This window comes from Cervus canadensis, chromosome 4 (assembly GCF_019320065.1).
Source record: "Cervus canadensis isolate Bull #8, Minnesota chromosome 4, ASM1932006v1, whole genome shotgun sequence".
Taxonomy (NCBI): Eukaryota; Metazoa; Chordata; class Mammalia; order Artiodactyla; family Cervidae; genus Cervus; species Cervus canadensis.
This window is the reverse complement of record NC_057389.1, coordinates 29,257,577-29,281,525: the sequence shown is the minus strand read 5'-3', so window position 1 is coordinate 29,281,525 and position 23,949 is coordinate 29,257,577. Positions and strand designations below refer to the sequence as shown.

Below are 23,949 nucleotides of genomic sequence, written 5' to 3'. Positions count from 1 at the left end.
GTCACTTCCACTGTATAGTCATAAGGGATTTGATTTATGTCACTGAACCCTTGAATCTATTTGTCACTTCCACTGTACAGTCATAAGGGATTTATGTCACTGAATAGTCTAGTGGTTTTCCCTAGGTTCTTCAACTTAAGTCTGAATTTGGCAATAAGGAGTTCATGATCTGAGCCACAGTCAGTTCCCAGTCTTGTTTTGCGGACTGTAAAGAGCCTCTCCATTTTTGGCTGCAAAGAATATAATCAATCTGATTTTGGTATTGACCATCTGATGATGTCCATGCGTAGAGTCTTCTCTTGTGTTGTTGGAAGAGGGTGTTATGACCAGTGTGTTCTCTTGGCAAAACTCTATTAGCCTGTGCTCTGCTTGTATTCCAAGACCAAATTTGCCTGTTACTCCAGTTATTTCTTGACTTCCTACTTTTGCATTCCAGTCCCCACTAATGAAAAGGATATCTTTTTTGGGTGTTAGTTCTAGAAGGTCTTGTAGTTCTTCATAGAACTGTTCAACTTCAACTTCTTCAGCATTACTGTTTGGGGCATAGACCTGGATTACTGTCATATTGAATGGTTTGCCTTGGAAACGAACAGAAATCATTGTGTCACTTTTGATATTGCATCCAAGTACTGCACTTTGGACGTTTTTGTTGACTATGATGGCTACTCCATTTCTTCTAAGTGATTATTGCCCACTGCTGCTGCTGCTAAGTCACTTCCATCATGTCCAACTGTGCAACCCCATAGATGGCACCCCACCAGGCTCCTCCTGGGATTCTCCAGGCAAAAACAGTGGAGTGGGATGCCATTTCCTTCTCCAATGCATGTGCTGCTTCAGTGGTGTCTGACTCTGTGCAACCCTATGGACAGCAGCCCACCAGGCTCCTCTGTCCACAGGATTCTCTAGGCAAGAAACTGGAGTGGGTTGCCATTTCCTTCTCCATTTCCTCACCCACAGTTTTAGATATAATGGTCATCTGAGTTAAATGCACCCATTCCAGTCCATTTCAGTTCACTGATTCCTAAAATGTTTATATTCAGTCTTGCCATCACCTGCTTGAGCACACATTGGTGAGCAAAATATCCAGTCTAGGAAGACACATGTCACTTCACACAGTTCATCAGCCTGAATCAGTCACTCGGCCCTATTCAACCACATGGGAACCAGAAGGTACTCTGCCATCACATGTCCAGAAGAGATAAGAACTAGAAATACTTGGCAAAGAATTCTGACCCCCTCAACAAGAAACCCTGTGTCATGATGTTGAAGCAGTATCAGACTTGAGCTCTGGGCATGACAGTACCATGTATCACCTCTAAGAATGTATCCAGATACAAGTGCTCATCAATCATTTTGGGTATATTTCTTTCTGATGATTCATAGTCATGAAATATATTACATGCAGAGATTGCATAATGAATATTAAGTAATTGGTTGACTCAGTTATGAATTCAGCAATTCTTTTTAAAAGGAACTATTCCATTTTTCCTCTTGGATTATTAAAGTAATATGTTCTCATTATTAAAAAAAAAAACTTGGAAAATAATGGAATACTCAAAAGAAGAGGGAGAAATCACCCATAATTTCACCTTCCAAAAATAGAGTTACTATTTTAGTAGAATTCCTTCCAAATTTTTTCTATATATTTTTAAAAACTAGCTGGCATGGTCACCAAAATGATAACTATTTCTTCATCGGTGCCATTGTTCTGAATAGCTGATCTAACTGGCCCTAACTAGCTGACAATGTTTTTTTAAAGATGTTTCAGCTCTTTTCCTTCTAACACTGGTATTTTAGCATGGCTATATAGCACTTAAATGCCAATCAGTAACTAACTGTTGCAGGTCACATTCTGTATTTTGGAGCAATGAATCCCTAGTTTAAAAATTGCTTTTTAGTCTCAGACCAGCCATAAAACAAATGAATAATTATAATAGTTATTTTTATATGTTTCTGGTATTTTCTCTACCCAGTTTACTTAAGAAAAGGGAACAGCTTTGGAAGTTCATATTACAATGAAATTTAAGCCACTTAAAATAATCAAGATTCTAGTTGCCTTTCAAAATAATAAAAACTGCTGATGATCCAAGTAATGGCTAGTCTAAGGAATAAATTAACCAAATATGTTAGAACTACGATGATGGCTTTTCCAGAGTCCATTTAGTTATAAACTAGACTCTTTAGGTGAAAGATAATACATCAATATATTTCAGCAATTATTACTCAACTTTTTCCAAGAACTCTTTTTCCTTAATATTTTTTCGGGCATTGCATTTGATGTGTAGATTTATTTCAACCAACAAAGAAATGTTGGCCAAGCATCTACACACAGCTCTTGTAATTTTACTATACTGCAGCAATCTTTCAGCTGTTTATGTTAATAAATGAAAGAATAACACAATGGGTTGTGAACTTCTTCAGGGAAAAAATCATAAATTATCCATCTTTATAGTACTTACAACTCCTAGCAAAATGCACTCTATAGAGGAAACACCCATAAACAAATAAATGTGATACAAAGTACAATCTGTATGTGAAAGGTATTTGAGTTTTTGATATATTTTCCTGTTACTCATCTAAATCTTTGTATTCTGAAATATATCCTTATAATTTCCAAAAGAAAAGCTACTTATTAGGTCATGTGAACATTTCTTGAAATGAGTTGACAAGTAACTTTACAAAATCTTTGTCCTCATTTATATCCCAACAGGGCATGAGTGCTCATTTCATTCTACACTCACCAATGGAGTTTACTCACAAAGTAAACAAACTAATTAGATCCAGGGGACATGTCTCTTTTGTCTTCTCATATTAATGAGTTTGAACATTAGTAAAACATGCAGTACACATTTCTTATTTTGTGAATTGCTGTTCATGTCGACACTTTTCCCACTTATCTGTTTAAGGTCTTAAGTGTTTTCTATTTCTAGTCTTTGTCCTCACATTGTGCAATATAAATACTTCTATCTCAAATAGGCACTTGTATACATGCATCACTGCTGTAAGACTGTTTCTATAAGGGTTAGTGACTTCTTTTTATTTATCTGGGAGCAACAGCATACATACAGTAGAGAAAATGCACACTGCACTTGGTAGAATTATTCTTAGGATTAAATGAATAATCTAAGCAAAGCACTTAAAGCAGTGTCTGTCACATAGCAGATGCTCACTAAATTATTTTAAGAAATCAATACGTTTCCCTGTTGAGCTAAACCTACACAATTTCATTTCAGAGTTTAGGAAAATCAAGATGAAGTATCTTTGAAAGATCACAAACCATACGTCCAAGTTGTAGATTTGGATCCTGACTCTCAAATTTTTCACCACAAATTTACATCAGACTGAAATACTCTTGAGATGCTAAAGCTCTTGAAATTTCTGAAAGACCAGTATGGATTGTGAATTTTAAAACTTTTTGGCCACCGATGGATTATTTTCCCTAGTCTGTAATACCCTGCACCCACATTGATGTCTTTTCATCCCTCATTTAAATTTACAGGAAATTGGTGGTGAAAATAGTAAAGCTCAAAGAAGCCCAAATATACATCACATGATTGACGTTTACTTCTCCAGATGAGTTAGCTTTTGTTTGCAGACAGAAGAGGCAGCTGTTCTCGTGGCCACTGTCAGAAAAGCAGAACTAAAAGCAAGTGAGAGGCAAAGACAGAGCCCTTGGGAATGGCCAGTCAGCTGGAGGGCTTAAGGCTTGGCAGTGGGTTAGGAGCATTTCTGTTGCTGCCAGGAGGAGGGGTGGTGGGGTGGTTGCAAAACTAGTCTGAAGCCAAAAAAAAAGAAAAAACTGAGGTTTTCCGGGATAGCAGCAGCGCCGGGGGCGGGGGGAGCAGGCCGGGTTGGCTGCCCAGCAGGCGGGTGTGTCCAGTACAGGCCGGAGGACGCAGGAGGCCGGGGGTGGGAGGCGGGGGGCGCTGCGTCTAGGTCAGCGAAGGACGAAAGAAGCCGGACAATGACACCGGCCGCCACCGGATCCCGCCTCGAAGGCCTCTAGTGAGAAACCGACTCCCAACCTACGGCCGATTTTCCCGGCATTCGCGCGACCTCAGAGCCTCCTCAGGCATTTCCGGTAAGAAGCCCAGGGCCCGGGGCTTAGACCCCTGCATCGCTGCGCGCAGGCGCCTTGCGATAGTGGAGGCCGCGGACGCCGAAGGAGGGGGCGTGCGAGTCAGAGGAAAGCCTCTTCTGCGCCTGCGCTGTCTGCTTTTTCCCCGGTCGCGGAGGGAAGGGGTTGGAAACAAACCTTGAGCCGACGTCTAGCACTCTCTGGACTCCCGGCCGGGGTCGCCCTTCACTCCTCCGCGCGGCGTCTCGGTAGGTCGTCAGAGAGCTCCGCAGGGGTGTGGGGAGGTAAGAGTTCCCTGTTACAGGCGTCTTGGCTTCTTCTCACCCCTGTTGCCCTCCCGGAGGGGGCGGGGTGGCCGCTGGTCGCGCTGAGCTAGGCGCTGGGTCTGGCCCTCCTGCGCCTCCAGGGGCAGAGCCTTGGGCCCCCCGGAGCCATTCCTTTTCCGACCTCCCCGCCACGAAACTGGCTGGGAAATCAGCACCCTCAACCTGAGCGGCCCCCTCGGTAAAGCCTGGAGGGCCGGGCCAGGCTAGGATGGCAATCACGGCGACTGTTTGCCGGGTCCCACCCACCTGGGCCGCCCGGAGTGCTCGGCGCTGCCCGGGGGAGCGACCCCCTGGGGCCGCGGCGGGTGGAGGGAGAAGCGCCCCCCGTGACCCCGGGCCGCCTGTCCGGCCGGGGCGGGGGTGCAGCGCCTGCCCGAGGGGCTGCCGTTCCTCGCGAGAGAGTGGCAGCCTCTGCGCCGAAAGGACTCGGCCCCCGCAGACCGATCTGTCATCGCCGCCCGAGCTCTAGCGAAGCCTGTTCCCGCACCCAGGCATTTTTTTTCTCGTCGTTTTAGACCCGAAGGACGCGGCGGCGTTCCTTCCGTCTACGTTTTCTTTTGTACCTTTGAAAAATTATAAAAGGTGATCTAACTTTTAAACTGTTAACTTCATTTGTACTACTGTGATTGCCTATTATTATATTCCAGACTGAGGGTGTTCTTGCACCCTCTAGCCCCCACATTTGATAACTATTTTTTTCTTTGACAAAATAGGCAGCTTGTTGATCGAATTAGGTTCCTTAATTTATTGTTTCGAGCTTGTCTTTTGAATTAGCAGTTCAGTGGTTTGATCTGGGAGAACTAGTTTTTCATCTAATTTCTTTCTTTTTTTTTCCTCCCCCGGATATTAAACTGCGTGTTTAGTGTAATTTTTTTTTAATGTTAAAGGAAAAGGGAAAATAATCAACTATGATTCCACAGTTAAAGGTAATCAGCAATAGTTAATTTTGACTTTTTACCCGAGTCTTTTCCCCGTGGCATTTTCTTAATTAAGATGATGAGATTTTATATACAGTTGGATTACCCACTTTTCTTGCTTAAAATTATATTTTGAGCATTTCCCCATGTTTTAAAAAAACTTCATAGATATAACTATGATTTTGATTACACTACTGATACATGAACAAACTATCTTTTGAAATAGTTATATTACAGGTAAAACTAAATTACCTGTTAACTGTCATCCCCTGATATGCTAGATAATATGAAAGTATCACAGTTTATTTAATCCAGTGGGTCTCAGGTTCCCTTTCTACACTTAAATATTATCGAAGAGTAATAGAGTTTTTGTTTTTCTAATGAAGTGTATATACTACTTTAGAAATTGAAACTGAAAATTAAAAGTTTTCATTTATTCATTTAAAATTAACAATAAACCAATTAATTATATATTAAAAATAATGTTTAAAATAGCTAAAGTATTTTTAAAAAAATATTAGAAAGGTGGTTTTTTGTTGTTTTTTACATTTTTGTAGATCACTTTAACATCTGGTATTGTAGGAGACAGGTAGAATCTCATTTGGTGTGCTACCTTATTTAAGCTGAAGCATATTAAGAAAAGCCATCCTTGCACAGATAAATATTTGGACAGGAAGGTCTTCACCCCCGGAAAGATTTGGGGTTTTTAGGGGCCCTCAGGCCACAGTTTGAAAAGGCTGATTTAATCATTCTCATATCAATGAGCTGTTAGGTTCTTTGCAGTTTTCACTATTACAAACACTGCAACATTGAAAGTTCTTTGTAATGTATTCTTGAGTATAGTACTAGTGTTTCTTTAGAAGTAGAGTTGCTAGGTCATAGAGTATGTACCTTTGTCTTGACAGACATAAACATTACTTTTGATGTCTACATAATCTTTTATATCCTAATGTTGGTGTCTAGATTGTTTTAATTAATGATCTGGCAAAATATCTTTGCATAGTTTTAGTTGTTTTGAATTATTTTCTTGAATTTATGAAATGTGAATTATTAGATCAAATCTTAGGAATCTTTCTTGAGTCTTTTGGTATATATCGTCATATTGTTCCCCTGACTGAGTATACCGATTTACTTCTTATCATCAGGGTCTGTGAGGCTCTTTTTATCAGACCCTTACCAACCATGTGTGCTTTTATTATTAGAAAGATTGTATTCTGATTTAGTAGGCAGCTAAAGGTATGTATTCTAATTTGTGTTACTTTGATGGTACAGACTGTACACTGAATTTTTTTTCATGATTTTACTAATTGTTTGTTCATATTTTTTGCCTATTTATGGTCCAGTGTCCAAGTGTTTTTCTAAAAGATTTGTATTATCTTTTTATATTATAAGGATACATGCTATCATTTTTTGAAGGAAAGGAACAAAATTAACTTTTTTCCCATTTATAGTAGTTTATTTTTGTTAAAAAATACTATAAGGACATATAACATAGATGTGAAAAGCTTACATAATCTCAGACACCATTATTAATAGTTTGGCGTTTGCTCCTCTGTTTTTTTTTTCATTGTGCCCTTGGCTAATACTATTTTTTTTTTTTTTTTACAACTTATTTGTAAAAATGAGTTTGTACTATGCATGAGTTTTTATAGTTTGATTTTTTTCTTTTTTTTGTCTTTTAACATTATATACTGGATATTTTTCTATAGAAGTACGTAGAACTCTGGGCAAAGTTCTTTCAGAGTGGCTTTAGGAATACCAGTTGTGACCTTTAGTTTTCTGATATCAGGCTCCTGTCCTCTTCTGTATTCTCTTCCTAGGTGATTTCATCTGTTAACAGCTATGTGCTGCCAATTTCCAAATCTTTATCTCAGACCTCTCTCCTGCATTCCAGATCCTTACATTCAGCTACCTATTGGACATCTCCCCCAGGACATTCTCAAGGTACTTCAAACACCAGTTCAAACGCAAACTCTTTGTTTTCCCTCAGTCCTGCTCCTCTTTGTATGGTCCGCTGTGGTCAGTGGTACTGCTGGCCACCTACTCACTTGTGATGGCAACCTAGCTAATCCTAGCTTTCTCCCTTGTTTTCACTCTCCAAAAGTCACCATTCTCTAGCCACTTTTGTATCTGTTTCCTTTCTGTCTAATCTGTCTCAGTTTAGGCTCTCATCATCTCTCACTTGAACCATTTTAGGAGCATCCTTACTGTTGGTTTTTTGTTTTCTGGCAAATCTTCCACGTTGTTGCCAATTTGGTTTCACTCATGAAGAGATTTTTAAAAATCATTTTTTTAAAACTAAATAGTGTAAATATTTGTTTGTAAAATTATGTGTACATAAATAACCAAGTGAGTAAAGATACTACTTAAAGCAGGTTATTGTGCACATGTAAATAAAATTCCTTAGAATAGGGAGTATGTCTTGTATTTTGTGTCTTCTGTACAAGGTAGATTACTGGCACATAAACTCAGTCTTGATTGAAATGGGAAGTATGTGCAGTTTAGTAAGATTTCATGTCAAAAGATTTCAGTATCATACTTCCTTGCTGGCTCAGATGGTAAAGAATCTGCCTGCAGTGCAGGAGACCAGGGTTTGATCCCTGGGTCGGGAAGATCCCCTGGAGAAAGGAATGACAACCCACTCTGGTATTCTTGCCTGGAGAATTCTGTGGACAGAGGAGCCTGGTGGGCTACAGTCCATGGCGTCGCAAAGAGTTGGACATGACTGAGTGACTAAGCACACACCCCATCATACCTTTTATAAATTATTAGATTATGATTAATTATCCTACTTTTTTTGTATCTTTTGGGTGCCTTAAAGAACATAGTGCTTAGTAATACAGTGCTATTTAGATAGAAATACTTTATAAGTAGAAATACTTTGTTAAGTATTACTTAATAAATTCTATATTCTTCAAGAGAAATTATCTGGCTTTTTCTAATGAGAAGTGTTTCCTTCAGTTCTGCACTTTATTTTTTTTAATACATTTTGTATTCAGAATTCCTTTATTACTTTTTGCTATGTTTATTTTTAACATAATATTTATCTAAAGGATACCTGTACATAATTTAAAAAATGAAATAATACTACAAGACTTATAATGAAAAACAGCCCTCTGCCCTCATCCTCTCCCATAAATCCCCCTCTGCAGAAGCAAAAGCAGAAGCAGCTTTTCTAAATGTTCCTCATCGGAATCACAAACACAGAAAATAATTTGACCAACTGCTTTCTCAGTTCCCCCAAGGGGTGATTTATAACTATAATTGACCCTTGAACAACTGAAGTTTGAACTGCAGGTCCACTTATTCGTGGACCTTTATTTTTTCCAGTAGTAAATAAATACTACAGTACTACATGATCCTGCTTGGTTGAATCCATGGATACAGAGGAATTTCAGATACTGAGGAGCTGTGGATATGGAGGGCCAACTGTAAGTTAATTCATCGCATAGAGTGGACGCCTCAGGGCATTAAGGATTAATTCTCTCACAGAACCTTTATGGAGAAATGTTGCCCCACAGTCAGCAATTATTCAACTCTTTTTTTCACCTCTAGGTTTTTAAATAAGACACTTTCTTATACAGCTCTCTCTCTCTCTCTCCTACTCCTATCTTACCACAAAGTAAACAAATAAGTTTTAGATATTATTTACCAACTTCTATTACAGAAGGTGGGAGTTTAGTTTTGTTATACCAACCTCCACATTTAAATACCGCACTTCTCTCCTTTATGTTTGCATGTTATATGTTAATTTTTAGGGGCTTCCCAGGTGGTTCAGTGGTAAAGAATCTGCCTGGCAATGCAGGAGACGAGGAGACGCAGGTTCCATCCCTGGGTTGGAAGATCCCCTGGAGGAGGGCATGGCAACCCACTCCAGTATTCTTGCCTGAAAAATCCCATGGACAGAGGAGCCTAGTGGGCTACAATCCAAAGGGTCCCAGCACACGTTGTTTAACCATGTAAATATTTTGTGCAGCTGAGCTAGGTAGTATATTATAATGATACGTTCTTAGATAATTTTGTGTTTTTCCTATAGTTAAAATTATCTTCGTTTCTTAATATATCTTTTTTCATCTTTTATTTAATATGTTAACAACCTTTCAGACAAGACGTAAATCTTTTGGTAGATTCTCATGTATCAGATAATCTGTCTGTTTACTTTGCAGCATCTTTCCTATCACCCTGCTTCCATCTTGATGGGTAGCTCTCTAGACCTGTTGCACAGCTGTCTTCCTGAAGTGTCGTTTATGGTCATCTGTGAATTTCTTTTGTCTCTCCCCTGTGGTGGATAGCTTGTTTCTAGGATGTCAGGTCTTTCTTCCTTGGTGTCTGTTACCTTCATGTTGGCAAAGTACATTTTCTAGTAGTTCCTGAAAAAGACCAAATGGGAGGTAGATTTTGACATACCTCGTTCATAGTGTGTGTGCAGTGTCTGTGCACATGCGTTTCCTTACTTTCTGGCGTTACAAGATACTCCATGCCCTTCTTGTATATTTCCTGTCCCAGTCTTAGAGTCAGCCATTTCTGCAAGGAACCTTGGTTCCTTCTGTTGAAGAAACCAGGCCCTGGCTCAAGTGTGTTTGTTGTCACTAGGACTGTCTTGATTTTAGGCCCTTTCAGCTGATGGAGCAAGAGGTAAATGGGTTTATGATAATATCTGCAAATATTTCAAGTTAAAAATTATTACAGATGTGTAACCCCCTGTGTGCATATTAAGATGAACATGAATTTATTCTGATGTCTCCAGCTCAAATTTGTTACCGTATGGATCATATTCTAGCTTCTTCCCCCTAACTTAACTATAACCTTTCCCTCTGAAAGTGGGAGACCTTGCTCCCACCATCAGCCATCCATTTATTTAATTTCATTTCTAACATGTGTATGATGGTTTCAGAATTAACCTATACCCCCATGAGAAACAGTTTTATCAACTAGAGCAGTGGTTCTGCTGGGTGGTTGGCCCAGGGATCAGTTTTACGGAAGACAAGTTTTCCATGAACCGGGGTGGGTAGGGTGCTTTCAGGATGATTCAAGTGCATTACATTTATTCTGTACTTTATTTCTATTATTATTATATCAGCTCTTCCCCAGAGGCATTAGATCCCGGAGGTTGGGAATCCCTGAACTAGAATATAATGCTTGTGTTGCTTTTAGACTCAACTCATTTCCCAAGGTAGAACTTTTATTTTTCCACCCTCTTCAGCATGGTTGTTTTATGTATTCATAATGCATTTAGACTTTTTTTTTTTCAAATTCTGTGTTCCATCTGAGTTCTCCAGTCTTCTAAATATTTTTTAAATTTGCATACATTGAGATTGTTCTTTGTATTATAAAGTTGTGTGGGTATTAACAAACACTTAATGTTTTGTATTCACTATTATAGTATTCTACAGAATAATTTCACCACTCTAAAAAATCCACTTTGCTTTACCTGTTCAGTCCTCCCCTAGTCCAGATCACTGGTTATCACTGATGTATTATTTACTGTCTATCTAGTTTTACCCTTTCCAGGATATCATAAAATTAGAAACCTATAGTAGTACATAGATTTTTTTTAGACTGACTTCTTTAGCAATACCCCTTTAAAATTCATCCATCTTTTTGTGGCTTGATAGTATATTTCTTCATATGACTGAATAATATTCAGTGGATAACTAAATTCCATTGCGTGGATGTACCAAGGTTTATTTATCCTCTCACCTATTGAAGGACATCTTGGATGCTTCCACATTTTGGCAGTTATGAATAACATTGCTATAAACTTTCACACCTAAGTGCCTGTGTGGACATAAATCTTTAAATCAGTTGGGTAAATACCTAGTATTACCGTTGCTGGATCATATGGTAAGACAATGTGTAGTTTTATAAGAGACCACCAAGGTGTCTTCCCAGGTCACCTTACACGTTGCATTCCTAAATGAAAGTTCTTGCTGCTTGGCCTCCTTGGGGCATTTGGTATTGTCAGGGTTTTTTTTAAAATTTCAGCCATTGTAGTAGATGCGAAAAGGTATCTTATTATTTTAATCTATAGTTCTCTAAAGATAAATAATGTTCAGTGTTTTATCGTATGCGTGTTTGCAACTTTTTCATCTTTTTTAAATTAAAAAGTAATTTTATATATTTCATTTTTGGCTGTGCTGGGTCTTCATTGCTGTGCAGCCTTTTCTCTAGTTACAGTGAGCAGGGGCTCTTTATTGTGGTGCATGGGCTTCTCGTTGCAGTGGCTGCTCTTGTCTCAAAGCATGGGCCCTAGGGCGCGAGGGCTTCAGTAGTTGTGGTTCCTGGGCTCCGGCACATACACTCAGCGGTTGTGGCACAAACTTAGTTGCTCCGTGGCATCTGGGTCTTCCCAGACCAGGGGTCAGACGTGTGTCTTCTGCATGGCACGTGGATTCTTCAGCACTGAGCCTCCAGGGAAGCCTTTGAACTTTTATTTTATGTTGGAATACAGCTGATGAACAATAATTGTTTGTTTCAGTGTACAGCAGAGTGATTCAGTTATACATATGCATGTACCCATTCTTTTTAAAAATCTTTTCCCATTTAGGTTATTACAGAGAACTGAGCAGAGTTCCCTGTGCTATATGTTGTTGTTCAGTCGTGTCTGGCTCTTTGTGACCCCACGGACTGCAGCACACCAGGCCTCCCTGTCCTTCACCATCTCCTGGAGCTTGCTCATACTCATGTCCATTGAGTTAGTGATGCCATCCACCCTGTGTTATCCTCTGTTGCCTCCTCCTCCTCTTGCCCTCAATCTTTCCCAGTATCAGGGTCTTTTCCAATGAGTTGGCTCTTTGTTATCAGGTGGCCAAACTATTGGAGCTTCAGCATCATTCCTTCCAATGAATATTCAGGATTGATTTCCTTTCTTGTCTGGAGACATATTTGTTCAGAACTCTTGCCTGTTTTTAAACTGGATTGTTTATTATCTATTGGGGTAGGCTAAAAAGTTCCTTCAGGTTTTCCCGTAACATCGTATGGAAAATCTGAACGAACTTTTTGGCCAGCCCAATAATTATTGAATTTTAAGAGTTTTTTTGAGGATTTTAGATACAAGTCCTTTATCAGTTATGTGTTTTGCAGTATGTGCAATATGTGTCTGCTCCTTTCTCTCCTCCTCTCCTGAAACTCCTATAATGTAAAGTTAGTACATTTAATGTCGTCTCAGAGGTCTCTTGTCTTTTTTTTTCCCCTGAATTCTTTTTTTTTTTCCTGTTCAGCTTGAGTGATTTCTACTACTCTGTCTTCCAGTTCACTGATCTGTTCTTCTGTATTTTCCTACTGCTGATTCCTTCCAGTGTATTTTTTTCTTTCAGTTACTGTATTCTCCAACTCTGTTTGGTTCTTTATATTTTCTAATTCTTTGCTAGGAACTAATTTCTCACCGTGTTCATCTGTTCTTCTACCAAGTGCTTGAGCATTTTTGTGATCATTACCATGAACTCTTTATCAAGTGGGTTGCTTATCTCCACTTAGTTCTTCCTCTGGGGTTTTCTTTTATTCCTTCATTTGGGACGTACTCTCCTGTTGCCTCATTCTGTCTCTGACTCTGTGTGTTTGGTAGGTGGGTTGCACTTCCTGCTCTTGGACTAGTGGCCTCATGTAGAAGGTGTCCTGTGGTGTCCATGGCCCTCTCCCCTCTCGTCCGCAGACCTCTGTGCTGTAGGGAGTGCACTCTGGGTGGACGGCATGGGCCCTTCCTTTGTGGTGGGACGACTGCTGTGGGCATCCTGGTAGGTGTGGCTGACCTCTGGTTTGGTTGCCAGGCCCTAAGTGTGAAGGCTGCCCGCTGCTGGTGGCAGGGGCAGGTCCTGGCATGGCTGGCTGTATGGCCTGGGGTGTCCCAATCCTGATGCTGGACTGCTGGTGGACAGGGCTGGGTCATGAGCTGATTGGCCCAGGACTAGTACTGGCCCATTAGTGGGCGACGCTGGGTCCTGAGGCTGGTGTTGGCCTGCCGGTAGGTGGGGCTGTTTCCTGACATGGGTGGCTTTGAGATCTGGGGTGTCCTGGAGCTGATGCTGGCCTGCTGTTGGTTGGGTCCAGATCTTATGGCTAATAAGCCAGAATGATGCTTATCATCACAAGTATCCAAATGGTACAATGAGCTCTTCAGAATCACCGATGCCAGCATCTGTGTCCCCAGGGTAAGTCCCAGTTGCCTCTTGCCTCTCCAAGAGGCTCTCTGAAATCAGCAAGTGAGTCTGACACAACCTCCTCTCAAATTACTGCTTCTGCCCTGGATCTCAGAGCATGTGTGATTTTGTGTGAACTCTTAAGTCTCTCTTTCTCCCGGCCCTCTGGCTTTCCTGAGTGTAAGCCTAAAGCCTAATGTTTGAGGGCGCTTGTCCTCCTGTTGCAGGACCTCCAGGCTGGGAAACTTGCTGCGGGGCTCAGCCTTCTCATTCCTTGGGCAGAACCTCTGCGATCGTTCATGCTGTTTATGGGTCACCCACCCAGGGCTGTGCGTCTTAACTGTACCATGTCTCCACCTTTCCTGCCCGTCTTGTTGTGGTTTCTTCTTATATTAAGTTATAGAAGATCTTTTCTGCAAGTTCTCATCAGTGTTGCTCTTTAAATAGTAATCTTAGGACTTTCTTGGTGGTCCAGTGGCTAAGACCCTGCATTTCCAAAGCAGGGAGCCTGGGTTTGATCCTTGGTCAGGGGACTAGATCCCACATGCTGCACCTAAGTTTGCCTGCAACAACTAAAAGATCCTGCATGCCACAACAGATCGAAGATAACCACATGCCACAGCTGAGACCTGGCACAGCCACAATAAATAAATAAATATTTTAAAAATAAATAGTAATTTTGATGTGTCCATGGAAGGAGCTATAGGTATTTTGTAGATACTCTTTACCAAACTGAAGAAGTTCCCCTCTAATCATAATTTGCTGAGAGTTTTTATCATGAGTATTGGGTTTTGTCAAATGGTTTTTCTTTTGCCTCAGTCAGTATGATTATTTGATAACTCTTCTTTAGTCTGTTGATGTGGTACATTACATTGATTAATCTTCAGATGTTGAACCCCCCTTGTGTACCTGGATAAATCCCATTTGGTGGTGGTGTATAATTCTGTTTATGCACCGTTGGGTTCAGTTTGGTAGATCTTGTTGTAGATTTTTACGTCTATGTTCGTAAGCTACATTGGTCTGCAGTTTTCCTTTCCTGTAATGTCTTTATGGTTTGGTGTTAGAGTCATGCTGATTTTATAGAATGATTCAGGAAGTGTTCCCTCTGCTTCATTTTTCTGGAGGAGACTTTGGAGAATTGGGATCATTTCTTCATTAAATGTTTGATAAAATTCACAAGTGAAGCTGTCTAGACTTGGTGACTTATTTTGTGGAAGGTTTTTTAATTATTAATTCAGTTTCATTGATATATGTAGGACTTTAGGTTACCTGTTTCTCCTGCGTGAATTTTGGTAGTTTGTGTTTTTCAAGAAATTGGTCCATTTCATTGAAATGATCATGTTTGGGGATATAGGGTTGTTCATAATATTCCTCTATTTTTCTCTAAGTGTCCATGATATCACTAAGTGTCCTGACTAGTAGTTATGACCCCTCTCTCATTTCTGATATTGGTAATTTGTATTTCTCTCTTTTTTAAAATTAGCCTAGTTTATCAACTTTACTTTTGTAAAGAGTTTTTGGTTTCAGTGATTTTCTTCATTTCTTTGTTGTTTTCCTGTTTTTAACTTATTGATTTCTGCTCTAATGTATTTTATTTATCTTTTCTGCTACCTACTTTGGCCTTAAATTGCTTTTTTTTCTGATTTCCCAAGATGGAAACTGAGAGGATGGATTTTTAGATCATTCTCCTTTTTTAATATATGCACTTAATACTATTAAAAACCCCTCTAAGCACTGCTTTTACTTCATCCTGTCAGCCTCACTTGAATTTTTAGATTGCTGCTATCAATTTCCATGATTACTTTTTTCTCCATATATTCCTAATGTATGGCTTCCTGTTGCTGTTTCATAGTTGTGTTGCTTTTTTTCTGAGAATGAAAGTTTCTTTGATGTTTCTTCTTCCTATATTACCTCTTCCTCCAAGTTCCTTTTAGTTCTTTTGGTGTCTGTGTGTTTTCATGTTCTTTTGTATATGTATGGTATAACCACAATTTATGGAAATAGAAGTAATACACTTAAATGAATTAGGATGACATACCATTGTTATTGAGAATTGTTCTGAAGTTTACCTTGTGCTAGGATAATTAATTGTTCCTTTGAAGATGACCCTTTCCTTCTGTCTCTTCTGTCTTCAGGATTCAAAAGTTTCACTATAGAGTAACTATGGATTCCTCTTTGTAGTCTGTTGAACCATATGAGGATTAGGGATGCTGACCTTCTCTGCTGTCAAAAATTCTTCCATAACCTATAGTCAGTCCTCCGTATCCATGGTTCTTCCATATCCATGATTCCACCAACCCTGATTGTGCAGTATTTACTATTGAAAAAAACCTGCATGTAAGTGAACTGTGCAGTTCAGACCCATGTGGTTCAAGGGTCAGCTGTGTTTATGTTGCTTGGTAATGGGTGGCCTGTATCTGTTGTGCCTTTGATCAGTGCTGGAACTCCTAGCAGTATCTTTACAAGCATGCTTGTTCCGTGCTCTCCATCCTCCTGGTAGGGCGCCAGTCTCATTCTGTCATCCATGTTTCTTAACTTCTTTTCATATTTACTTCTTCCCTATTTCTCTGGGCTGCATTTGAGGTTATTTCTTCAGATAGGTCTTCAGTTCTTTGATTCTGTATTAAACTCTAACCTTTTTAATTACGTCTTTAAAGTATCATTTTTTTGAGTCTTGTGTTGCAGTTTGTGGTAACTATCATCAGTGGCTCTAGTAAAGCGCTCTCATTTGTTTATTGTCTTGTATCTTTCATTTCCCTCTCCTTTTCCTTACTCCAGGCCACCATTCACATGTGTTTAATAATGTATATCTTTTTGTTTGTATATTACTGCAAAATTTGTATTGTGTTTTACAAAAGTAACAGTTTGTAACAGACTGAAAGCTTAAAAAGTCATTCACTATCAACTGTTTGAGGAACATTGCTGGAAGTGTTCCCTGGTCTGCACTTAGTCTTAATTGCTTTCTTATGACGTCCTTTAACTTGTCGCTCTATGCTTGAATTTCCTGTAAGCATGCAGTTAGTGCTAAAAGCTTGATTAGATTTGGAGTCAGTTACTGTTTTTATTTTTTAAGGCAGGAATATTTTGTATGTGATTCTGTGTTTTCCACATAAAGCACGTAATGTTTGGTTCTTTCACATTTATTGATAGTGAAATTGATCACCGGATTCATATGTATTGGCCTGATCCCACGTTATAAAGTTTCCCACCAGCCTTTCATTCAACAGTTTTGACATCCATTGATAGCCATTGCCTAGTCAATTTATTGCAGTAGGGACTGTAAAGAGATGATTTTTAAAATGTTAACATCCTTCTGCATTTATCAACTGGAATTCTTATCTAAAGAACTCTTCCTTATCAACTATTTTGTTATCCTAAAGTACATTTTGTAAATAAAGGGCAAAATAAATTCTTAGTTCTTTTCTCTTAATATATCAATTTTCAGAGTAATGGGTTACTGCCCTAGCAACCCTCTAATGAGTGATGGTTTTTGTTTCTGTTTTTAGTATCATTATGATCTCTTGGTGTGTGTATGTGTGTCTAATCCTCTTGATTTGTGGTCAGGCCTCATTTATTTGATGTTCACTTGTCCCATTTAAGCCAGTGGGATCACCTTCAGCTTAGCCCCTGTGTTCTTTTATATTTTCCCATTAGTCATTGATAGATTCCTTCAAGGTCTCTCAGGCTTATTTGGTGGAGTTTGTGCCACAGATCAAAGGTTCATCTACTTTATTCATAAAGTTAATTTTAGCTTTCTTGTACCTCTCTTGTATGCTTATTTTCTGTTTCTTTAATTTCTGCTCTTAGCTTGTTTTCATTCTTTCTTTCCTAGTTTAAGCATCTAAGTCTCTTCGTATCTGTTGAAGTGCCACTTTTACTGATTCTCACAAGTTTTTACATGCAGTATTATTTATATGTAGTATATTTTATATTATTTGATACATGGTACTTACAGCTATTTTTAGTTTTCAGCTATGAATTCTTTGACCCATGAGTTATTTAGATGAGTGTTTTAAATTTTACAGTAGTTTCTGTATACGTGTTATGTTGTTAAGAGTTTGTTTTCATGTCATTTTTGTATGTATAGAGGAATTTCCCCAAATATATCACAGATTCTTCAAAACAATACTCTTAAATTTTATTTGTGTCTATTCCCTAACTATGTTTCTTGGCATGCAGTACGTGGAATTAAAGGAATATAATGAATTAAAGGAACTATCATACTTTGTATTTTTTAGCCACACAAGAATTAAATTCTGAATAAGTCTACAAGTAGAATGGACAGTTATTTTAAAGCAGCAGTCAGTGACTTGGACAGACTTCTCGATGATTTTGAACAGAATCCAGGTTTGTTGATTTTTTATTTGTACCATTAATGTAATTTTAAAATGTTGGTAATTAGTACTCTTAGCAAAATATGGTTTCAATTTTGGTCACATGGTTATCTTCTGTAAAACATTCACATATCTCATTATAATGAATTAGTGTAATCTTATACTGAATAGAACCAATAGCCAGACATAGAAGTAAGAAAACTAGACGTTTCTTTCCAGATATAAATTTAGGTAAAAGAAAGACCTTTAAAACCAGCATATGAACCAGCTAAAAGCAACTTGAGAGTTCTTCATGAAATTGGTATTTCGTTACTATGAAAGATCATGTCTTCCCTGTCTCAGGATGAAGACAAGGAACCTGGCGGGCAGCACAGAGAAGTTAGATCGTTTTGCAGCTTCTCCTCAGTCTGGTTTTTATAGTGCAACAGTTATTTTAAGTAGAGTTTCTATCATATTATGACATCTACATTTAAAGGTAAAAACCCCAAATAGTTTAAATCTAAATAAAAATAATTCTGAAATTATTATCAGTAAGAGAGTAATCTATCTCTGGTCTAAAAAAACAAGCTTAGAAGTTGTAGAAACCATAACATCTTTGTAATAATTTTGATTTGGGTCTCCTGACTAACATTATATTCCTGTTTTAATTAGATGAACAAGATTATCTCCAAGATGCACAAAAGGCATATGATTCTAAGCACTATTCAGTCTCTTCGGAGTTGACTGCCTCACAAGTAACTTCATTGCTACCAAAGGATCAACAGTGCATTAATTGTTGTGTCTCATCAGAAACAGGTTATGAGACAAATCAGATTGCCCTGACTGAAGAAATACTTGAGGGACTAACTTCTATACAGAATGAAAAAAATGTAACAGGGCTTGATCTCCTTTCTTCTGTGGATGGTGGCACTTCAGATGAAATCCAGCCCCTATATATGGGACGATGTAGTAAACCTGTCTGTGATCTGATAAGTGACATGGGTAATTTAGTTCATGTAACTAATAGTGAAGAAGATATTAAAAAACTATTGCCAGATGATTCGAAGTCTAGTGCAGATTCCTTGATTGGACTGGATTTATCTTCAGTGTCAGAAACTTTCTGTGTGTCTTCAACAGACCATGGTAATAATACAGTCAGAGAGGAACAGAATGATGTCAGCTCTGAATTACAAAGCAGAGGAATCAGTGGAACTACAGAATTTGGTGTAAAAGTGGATACAGCACTTTCAGATTCATGTAATTACAATGAGAAAGAAAATGTAGAGGATAAAAAGATCTCTAATCAGTCAGAACCAGTTGTTGATTTTAGCATGCCATCTGCTTTGACTCAACAAAGTTCCAAAGTGTTTGATGCCAAAGACCACCCACAACACAAGAACCAGCTATGTGAGTTAGTAAAAGCTGTTGGCTGTTTGGTAGAAGAAGAGGAAGAGGTGCCAGGTAAAGCTGCCACAGAATGTTTAAAAGAAGGAGGCAGCAGTCTTCCAAAAAATGGAGGCTTATGCTTAAATGATTCAAATGTAAGAGATGAAAGCTCCAAGTTACCCGACTTTTCCATTGAGGAAGATAGGACTGCTATATTTATAAAAGAATCTGCAAAAGAAGACTCCAGAAATTTAGATCTTAATGATAATAGAGATGTAATCCAAGATTCTGCTTCAGCTTTACATGTTTCAAGTGAAAATACATACTCCTCACTGTCCTGTCTTCCAGTACCTGGGTCTTTGTGTGGATCTTTAATTGACAGTAAAGGTCATGGTGATTTTTTACCCCAGAATGAAAATAAAGATAATGTACAGGATGCAGTGACTGTACATGAAGAAATACAGAAGAAAGTTACTCCAGGTGGGGAATCTTTGAAGGAGACTGATCTTTTGAAACAGGATAAATGTAAAAACATACTTCATCAGCCATTAACTGAAAAGATGGGAGATAGAAAGGTAGATTCTAACCAGATGGTAATTAGAGTTGAATCTGTGGATTACCCTGATAACAGCAGTTCTTGTACACCCGCAGAATCTCAAATAGAGCTTTCTGGCGCTAGTGCCCCAGAATCTCCTGATCATTGTGAAGGTCTCACTTTTTCAAGCAGTGATATTGATGGACAAGACTTAGATTACTTTAACATTGATGAAGGCATGAAAAGTGGCGCACCAATTAGTGATGCTGAACTTGATGCCTTTCTCACTGAACAGTATCTTCAAACGAGTAACATAAAATCATTTGAAGAAAATATAAATGATGCAAAGTCTCAAATGAATCAGATAGATATGAAAGGCCTAGATGATGGAAGTATTGATAATATATATTTCAATGCTGAAGCAGGAGCTACTGGGGAAAGTCCTGGTATTAATATGATTTGTGAAACAGTTGATAAACAAAATACAGCTGAAAATGGTAGCCTTTCTTTAGGTGAAAAAAGTACAGTTCCAGTTGAACAAGGGTTATCTAGCAGTAAGTCTGAGATTACAAATGAATTATCAGTCTCTGATAGTAACAGTCAGTCTGTTCATGTTAGAGGGGCCAGACCTAAGCAATTGTTTAGTGTTCCATCAAGAACAAGGAGTTCAAAGGAACCAAATAAACTGGATATTCCAAATATGCCTGAAAGTAAACCCAGGATAACAAATACCACTGTTCCAGCCACCTATACTACAGATTCTGTGACTGACCCTCAGGTTAGCTTCAATTCTAATTACATTGATATAGAAAGTAATTTTGAAGGTGGGTCCAGTTTTGTAACTGCAAATGAAGAGTCTCTTCCTGCAAACACTTGCAAAGATGGCCTTGTTTTGGGCCAGAAACAACCTACTTGGGTTCCTGATTCAGAAGCTCCAAATTGTATGAACTGCCAAGTCAAATTTACTTTTACGAAACGGAGACATCATTGCCGAGCATGTGGAAAAGTAAGCTATAAAAATGTTTGTCTTTTATTCTTTTGAGGCATTTTAAATGAAATTTTATATGACAGAAAAACTGATTAATAGACGATTAAAAGATTCAGTTAATTTAAAATCATTGTTTTTCATTTATGTGGAAATATATAAAGCACTGCCATTTTTATAGATTGCTTGAAGTTTGAATAAATGTCACACAGTCATGGGTATTACATACCAGGAAATGAGGAACACTGATTTTTGTGAAATCTAACAATGTGTGTCATTTTCTCCCTGACATTAATATATCAGATGTACGGAATTCAGTTAGATTCCAGTTTATCCTTGAATAGTTAATTTCACGACTACTCTGCAGGTAGTGTTATGCTTGATACCTGAGGTAAACACTGAGAAAAAAAGCAGATTGACTTGCCCGAGGTTCAGAACACTGCAGATGACTTCATTTGTGTTCTGTCTTAATTGTCTGTGAATTCTAAGACTTGCCTATAGAAATAACATTGCATTTTTTCCCAAAATGGTAACCCACTCCAGTATTCTTGCCTGGAGAATCCCACGGACGGAGGAGCCTGGTGGGCCACAGTCCACGGGGTCGCAGAGAGTCAGACACGACTGAGTGACTTCACTTTAGCTGCAGCAAGTAAGGGCTACTGTTTAGTTGCAGTGTGCAGGCTTCTCACGGCAGTGACTTCTCTTGTTGCGGCTCACAGACTCTAGGGCACAGGCTTAAGAGTTGTGGCACACGGGCTTAGCTGCTCTGCAGCATGTGGGATCCTCCTGGATCAGGGGTGGAACCTGTGTCTCCTGCATTGGCCAGCAGAAGCCCTCTATTTGTGGTTTTTGTTTTGTTCTGTTTTTTTTTTTTTTTTTTTTTTTTTTTTTTTTTTTTTTTAAATTTTTTTTATTCAGTTTGCGAGGCTAATTAACTTCACAAACATTTCAGTCGGGTTTTTGCTCATACAGTTGATATGAATCAGCCATAGATTTACACTTAAATTCCCATCCCGATCCCCCCATCTCCCTCTCCACGCGATTCTCTGGGTCTTCCAGTGACCAGGCCGGAGCATTGTCTCGCATTCGCCCACCTGGGCGTGGTGATCTGTTTCACTCCTAGATAGTATACATAGCTGTTCTTGTTGAAACAGTTCCAGCCTCACCGTGTCTCCCACAAGGTTAAAAGTCTGTTATGTTTTCTGTGTCTCTTTTTCTGTTTTAGCATATCGGGTTATCGTGTACCTAATCTTTCTCTTAAATTCCATAGTGATATGTGTTGTTGGTGTTGTTTTATCTTTCTGGCTAACTTCAGCTGTGTATAAGGGGTCCAGTTTATCTCATCTCATAGGACTGGTTCAAAATGAATTCTTTTTGGACGGCTGAGTAAAATTCATTGTGTAATATGTACAAAAGTTCCTTATTCATCTTCATCTGGTGATGGCATTAGGTTGCTTCATTCTGGCTAGTTATAAAGGTCTTGCGATGAACATTGGGGTGGCACGTGTCTCTTTCAGATCTGGTTTCCTCAGTGTGTATGCCGAAGTGGTATTGCTTCATATGGCAGTTCTAATTCCAGTTTTTTAAGGAATCTCCAAACTGTTCCATAGTGGCCGTCAGTCATCCCACATGCAAAGGGTTCCCTTCTCTCCACAGCCTCTCCAGCATTTATTGCTTGAAGACTTTTGGATAGCAGCCATCCTGACTGTGTTCTGTTTTTTTTTTTTTAACTGAGTGTAGTTGATTTATAATATTATGAAAGTTTCAAGTGTACAACATAGTGATTCCCAATTTTTAAAGATTATACTCCATTTGTAGTTATTATAAAATCCTGGCTGTATTCCCTGTGCTATACAACACATCCTTGTAGTTTATTTTGTACTTGTTAGTTTGTGCCTTTTAATCCTCTGCCCCTTTCTTGCCCTTCCTCACTTTCCTCACTGGTAACCACTAGTTTGTTCTCTGTAAATCTGAGTCTGTTTCTCTTTTGAACAACATTCTACTTCTAAAAGTTGTAAAGGAAGGAGACTTCCCTGACAGTCCAGTGGTTAAGACTGTACTTCCACTGCATGGAGTGTGGGTTTGATCCCTGATTGGGATTTGAAGATCTCACATGCAATGCAGCACAACCAAAAAGTTGGGGAAAAAAAAAAAAAAAAGGTTTGTAAAGGATGACAGAAAGCTTTTAAAATTGTGAACTTATTACTTAAGAAAGTTTTTTTCCCCTTCTGATTAGTGTAATTGATTTAAAGGGATTCTCATCAGTAATATAATTTTAAGTTGTAGAAACCTCATGTAAGTAAAACAATAAAAATAAAAAAGCATTTTAATAATTACCTATGATTACAGTGATTAGAAAACTTGTCATGTAATCAGAAAAATGGTGTTTGCCTCCAGTAGGTATAATCATGCTTGAAACAAAATCAAATTCGATATTTTATTCTCTTTAGGTGTTTTGCGGTGTCTGTTGTAATAGGAAGTGTAAATTGCAGTATCTAGAGAAGGAGGCAAGAGTGTGTGTAGTCTGCTATGAGACTATTAGTAAAGGTGAGTATTAATCTGACCTATCTTCTTCCAGTAATTGAATATATCTTAAAAACAACTAGATTGTGACAAAGATAAACTTCTTTATTTTCTTAAGGCGAGGACCTAGTGTTGACTTATCTGGCTTAGGTGGGACATCCCAAGGCTTGGTTTCTCTTCTTTTTGTTCCACTCTCACAATTATTACTACCAGTCTGGAAAGGAAGCATTCAGTTTCTGGAATGGCAGTTCATTAACTTTTAACAGGTACCAAGTCCCTAAATGCTACATTTCATCTGCCTATTTGTTTTTGTCACCATCATTGTCATCCTCATCGTCTTAATCTAAACATTTATAGAATATCTACCAGTAAATAGTATCCAGTCTTATATATTAATAGCATAAGGCAAGATAATAGTTCCCACCTTATAGAAAATTACAACCTACAGTGGGAATGAAAGATAAGGTAGTAATAATATTTATAATTTTTATATAAATTCATAGAATTGTTACACTATTTGTACAGTTTCGTCTTTTACATATTTCTTTCCTTTCTCAGTTTTACAATTTTGTTTGTATGTTTAGCTAGTTTACTATTATCATCAGCAGAAATCTTGGTGGTCTTACTTGAGTTCTCACAGTTGTGTATGTGTCTGTATATGTCTATGTTTGTTTTTTTCTTCAAATACACGTTTGTTCTTTTGAGTACTTCTTGGCATTTTTAAAGATTTGTTGACAGTTTAATTCCCAGC

General features: G+C 38.5%; 1 protein-coding gene across 2 annotated transcripts; it reads left to right on the top strand.

Moving 5' to 3' along the window:
• Positions 1-4,172: 4,172 nt before the first annotated feature.
• LOC122439581 (zinc finger FYVE domain-containing protein 16-like) lies at positions 4,173-23,556 on the top strand. Of its 2 annotated transcripts, XM_043464760.1 has the most exons (6): positions 4,173-4,362; positions 7,142-7,265; positions 17,695-17,803; positions 18,442-20,696; positions 23,126-23,222; positions 23,317-23,556. In XM_043464760.1, exons 3-6 carry the CDS (start codon positions 17,734-17,736, stop codon positions 23,346-23,348), a joined length of 2,454 nt encoding a protein of 817 aa, XP_043320695.1. In that variant the 5' UTR covers positions 4,173-4,362; positions 7,142-7,265; positions 17,695-17,733; the 3' UTR covers positions 23,349-23,556. The 2 variants fall into 2 exon arrangements, with proteins under 2 accessions (XP_043320695.1, XP_043320696.1); XM_043464761.1 differs by lacking the exon at positions 7,142-7,265 and having other exon boundaries at positions 23,126-23,556.
• The last annotated feature ends 393 nt before the right edge of the window (positions 23,557-23,949 follow it).

Coding starts and splice junctions, on each gene's coding strand:
- LOC122439581 (XM_043464760.1), top strand. CDS start 17,734: ATGGACAGTTATTTTAAAGCAGCAGTCAGTGACTTGGACAGACTTCTC. Junction 17,804..18,441: donor TGATTTTGAACAGAATCCAG/GTTTGTTGATTT, acceptor TGTTTTAATTAG/ATGAACAAGATTATCTCCAA. Junction 23,223..23,316: donor CTATGAGACTATTAGTAAAG/GTGAGTATTAAT, acceptor TATTTTCTTAAG/GCGAGGACCTAGTGTTGACT.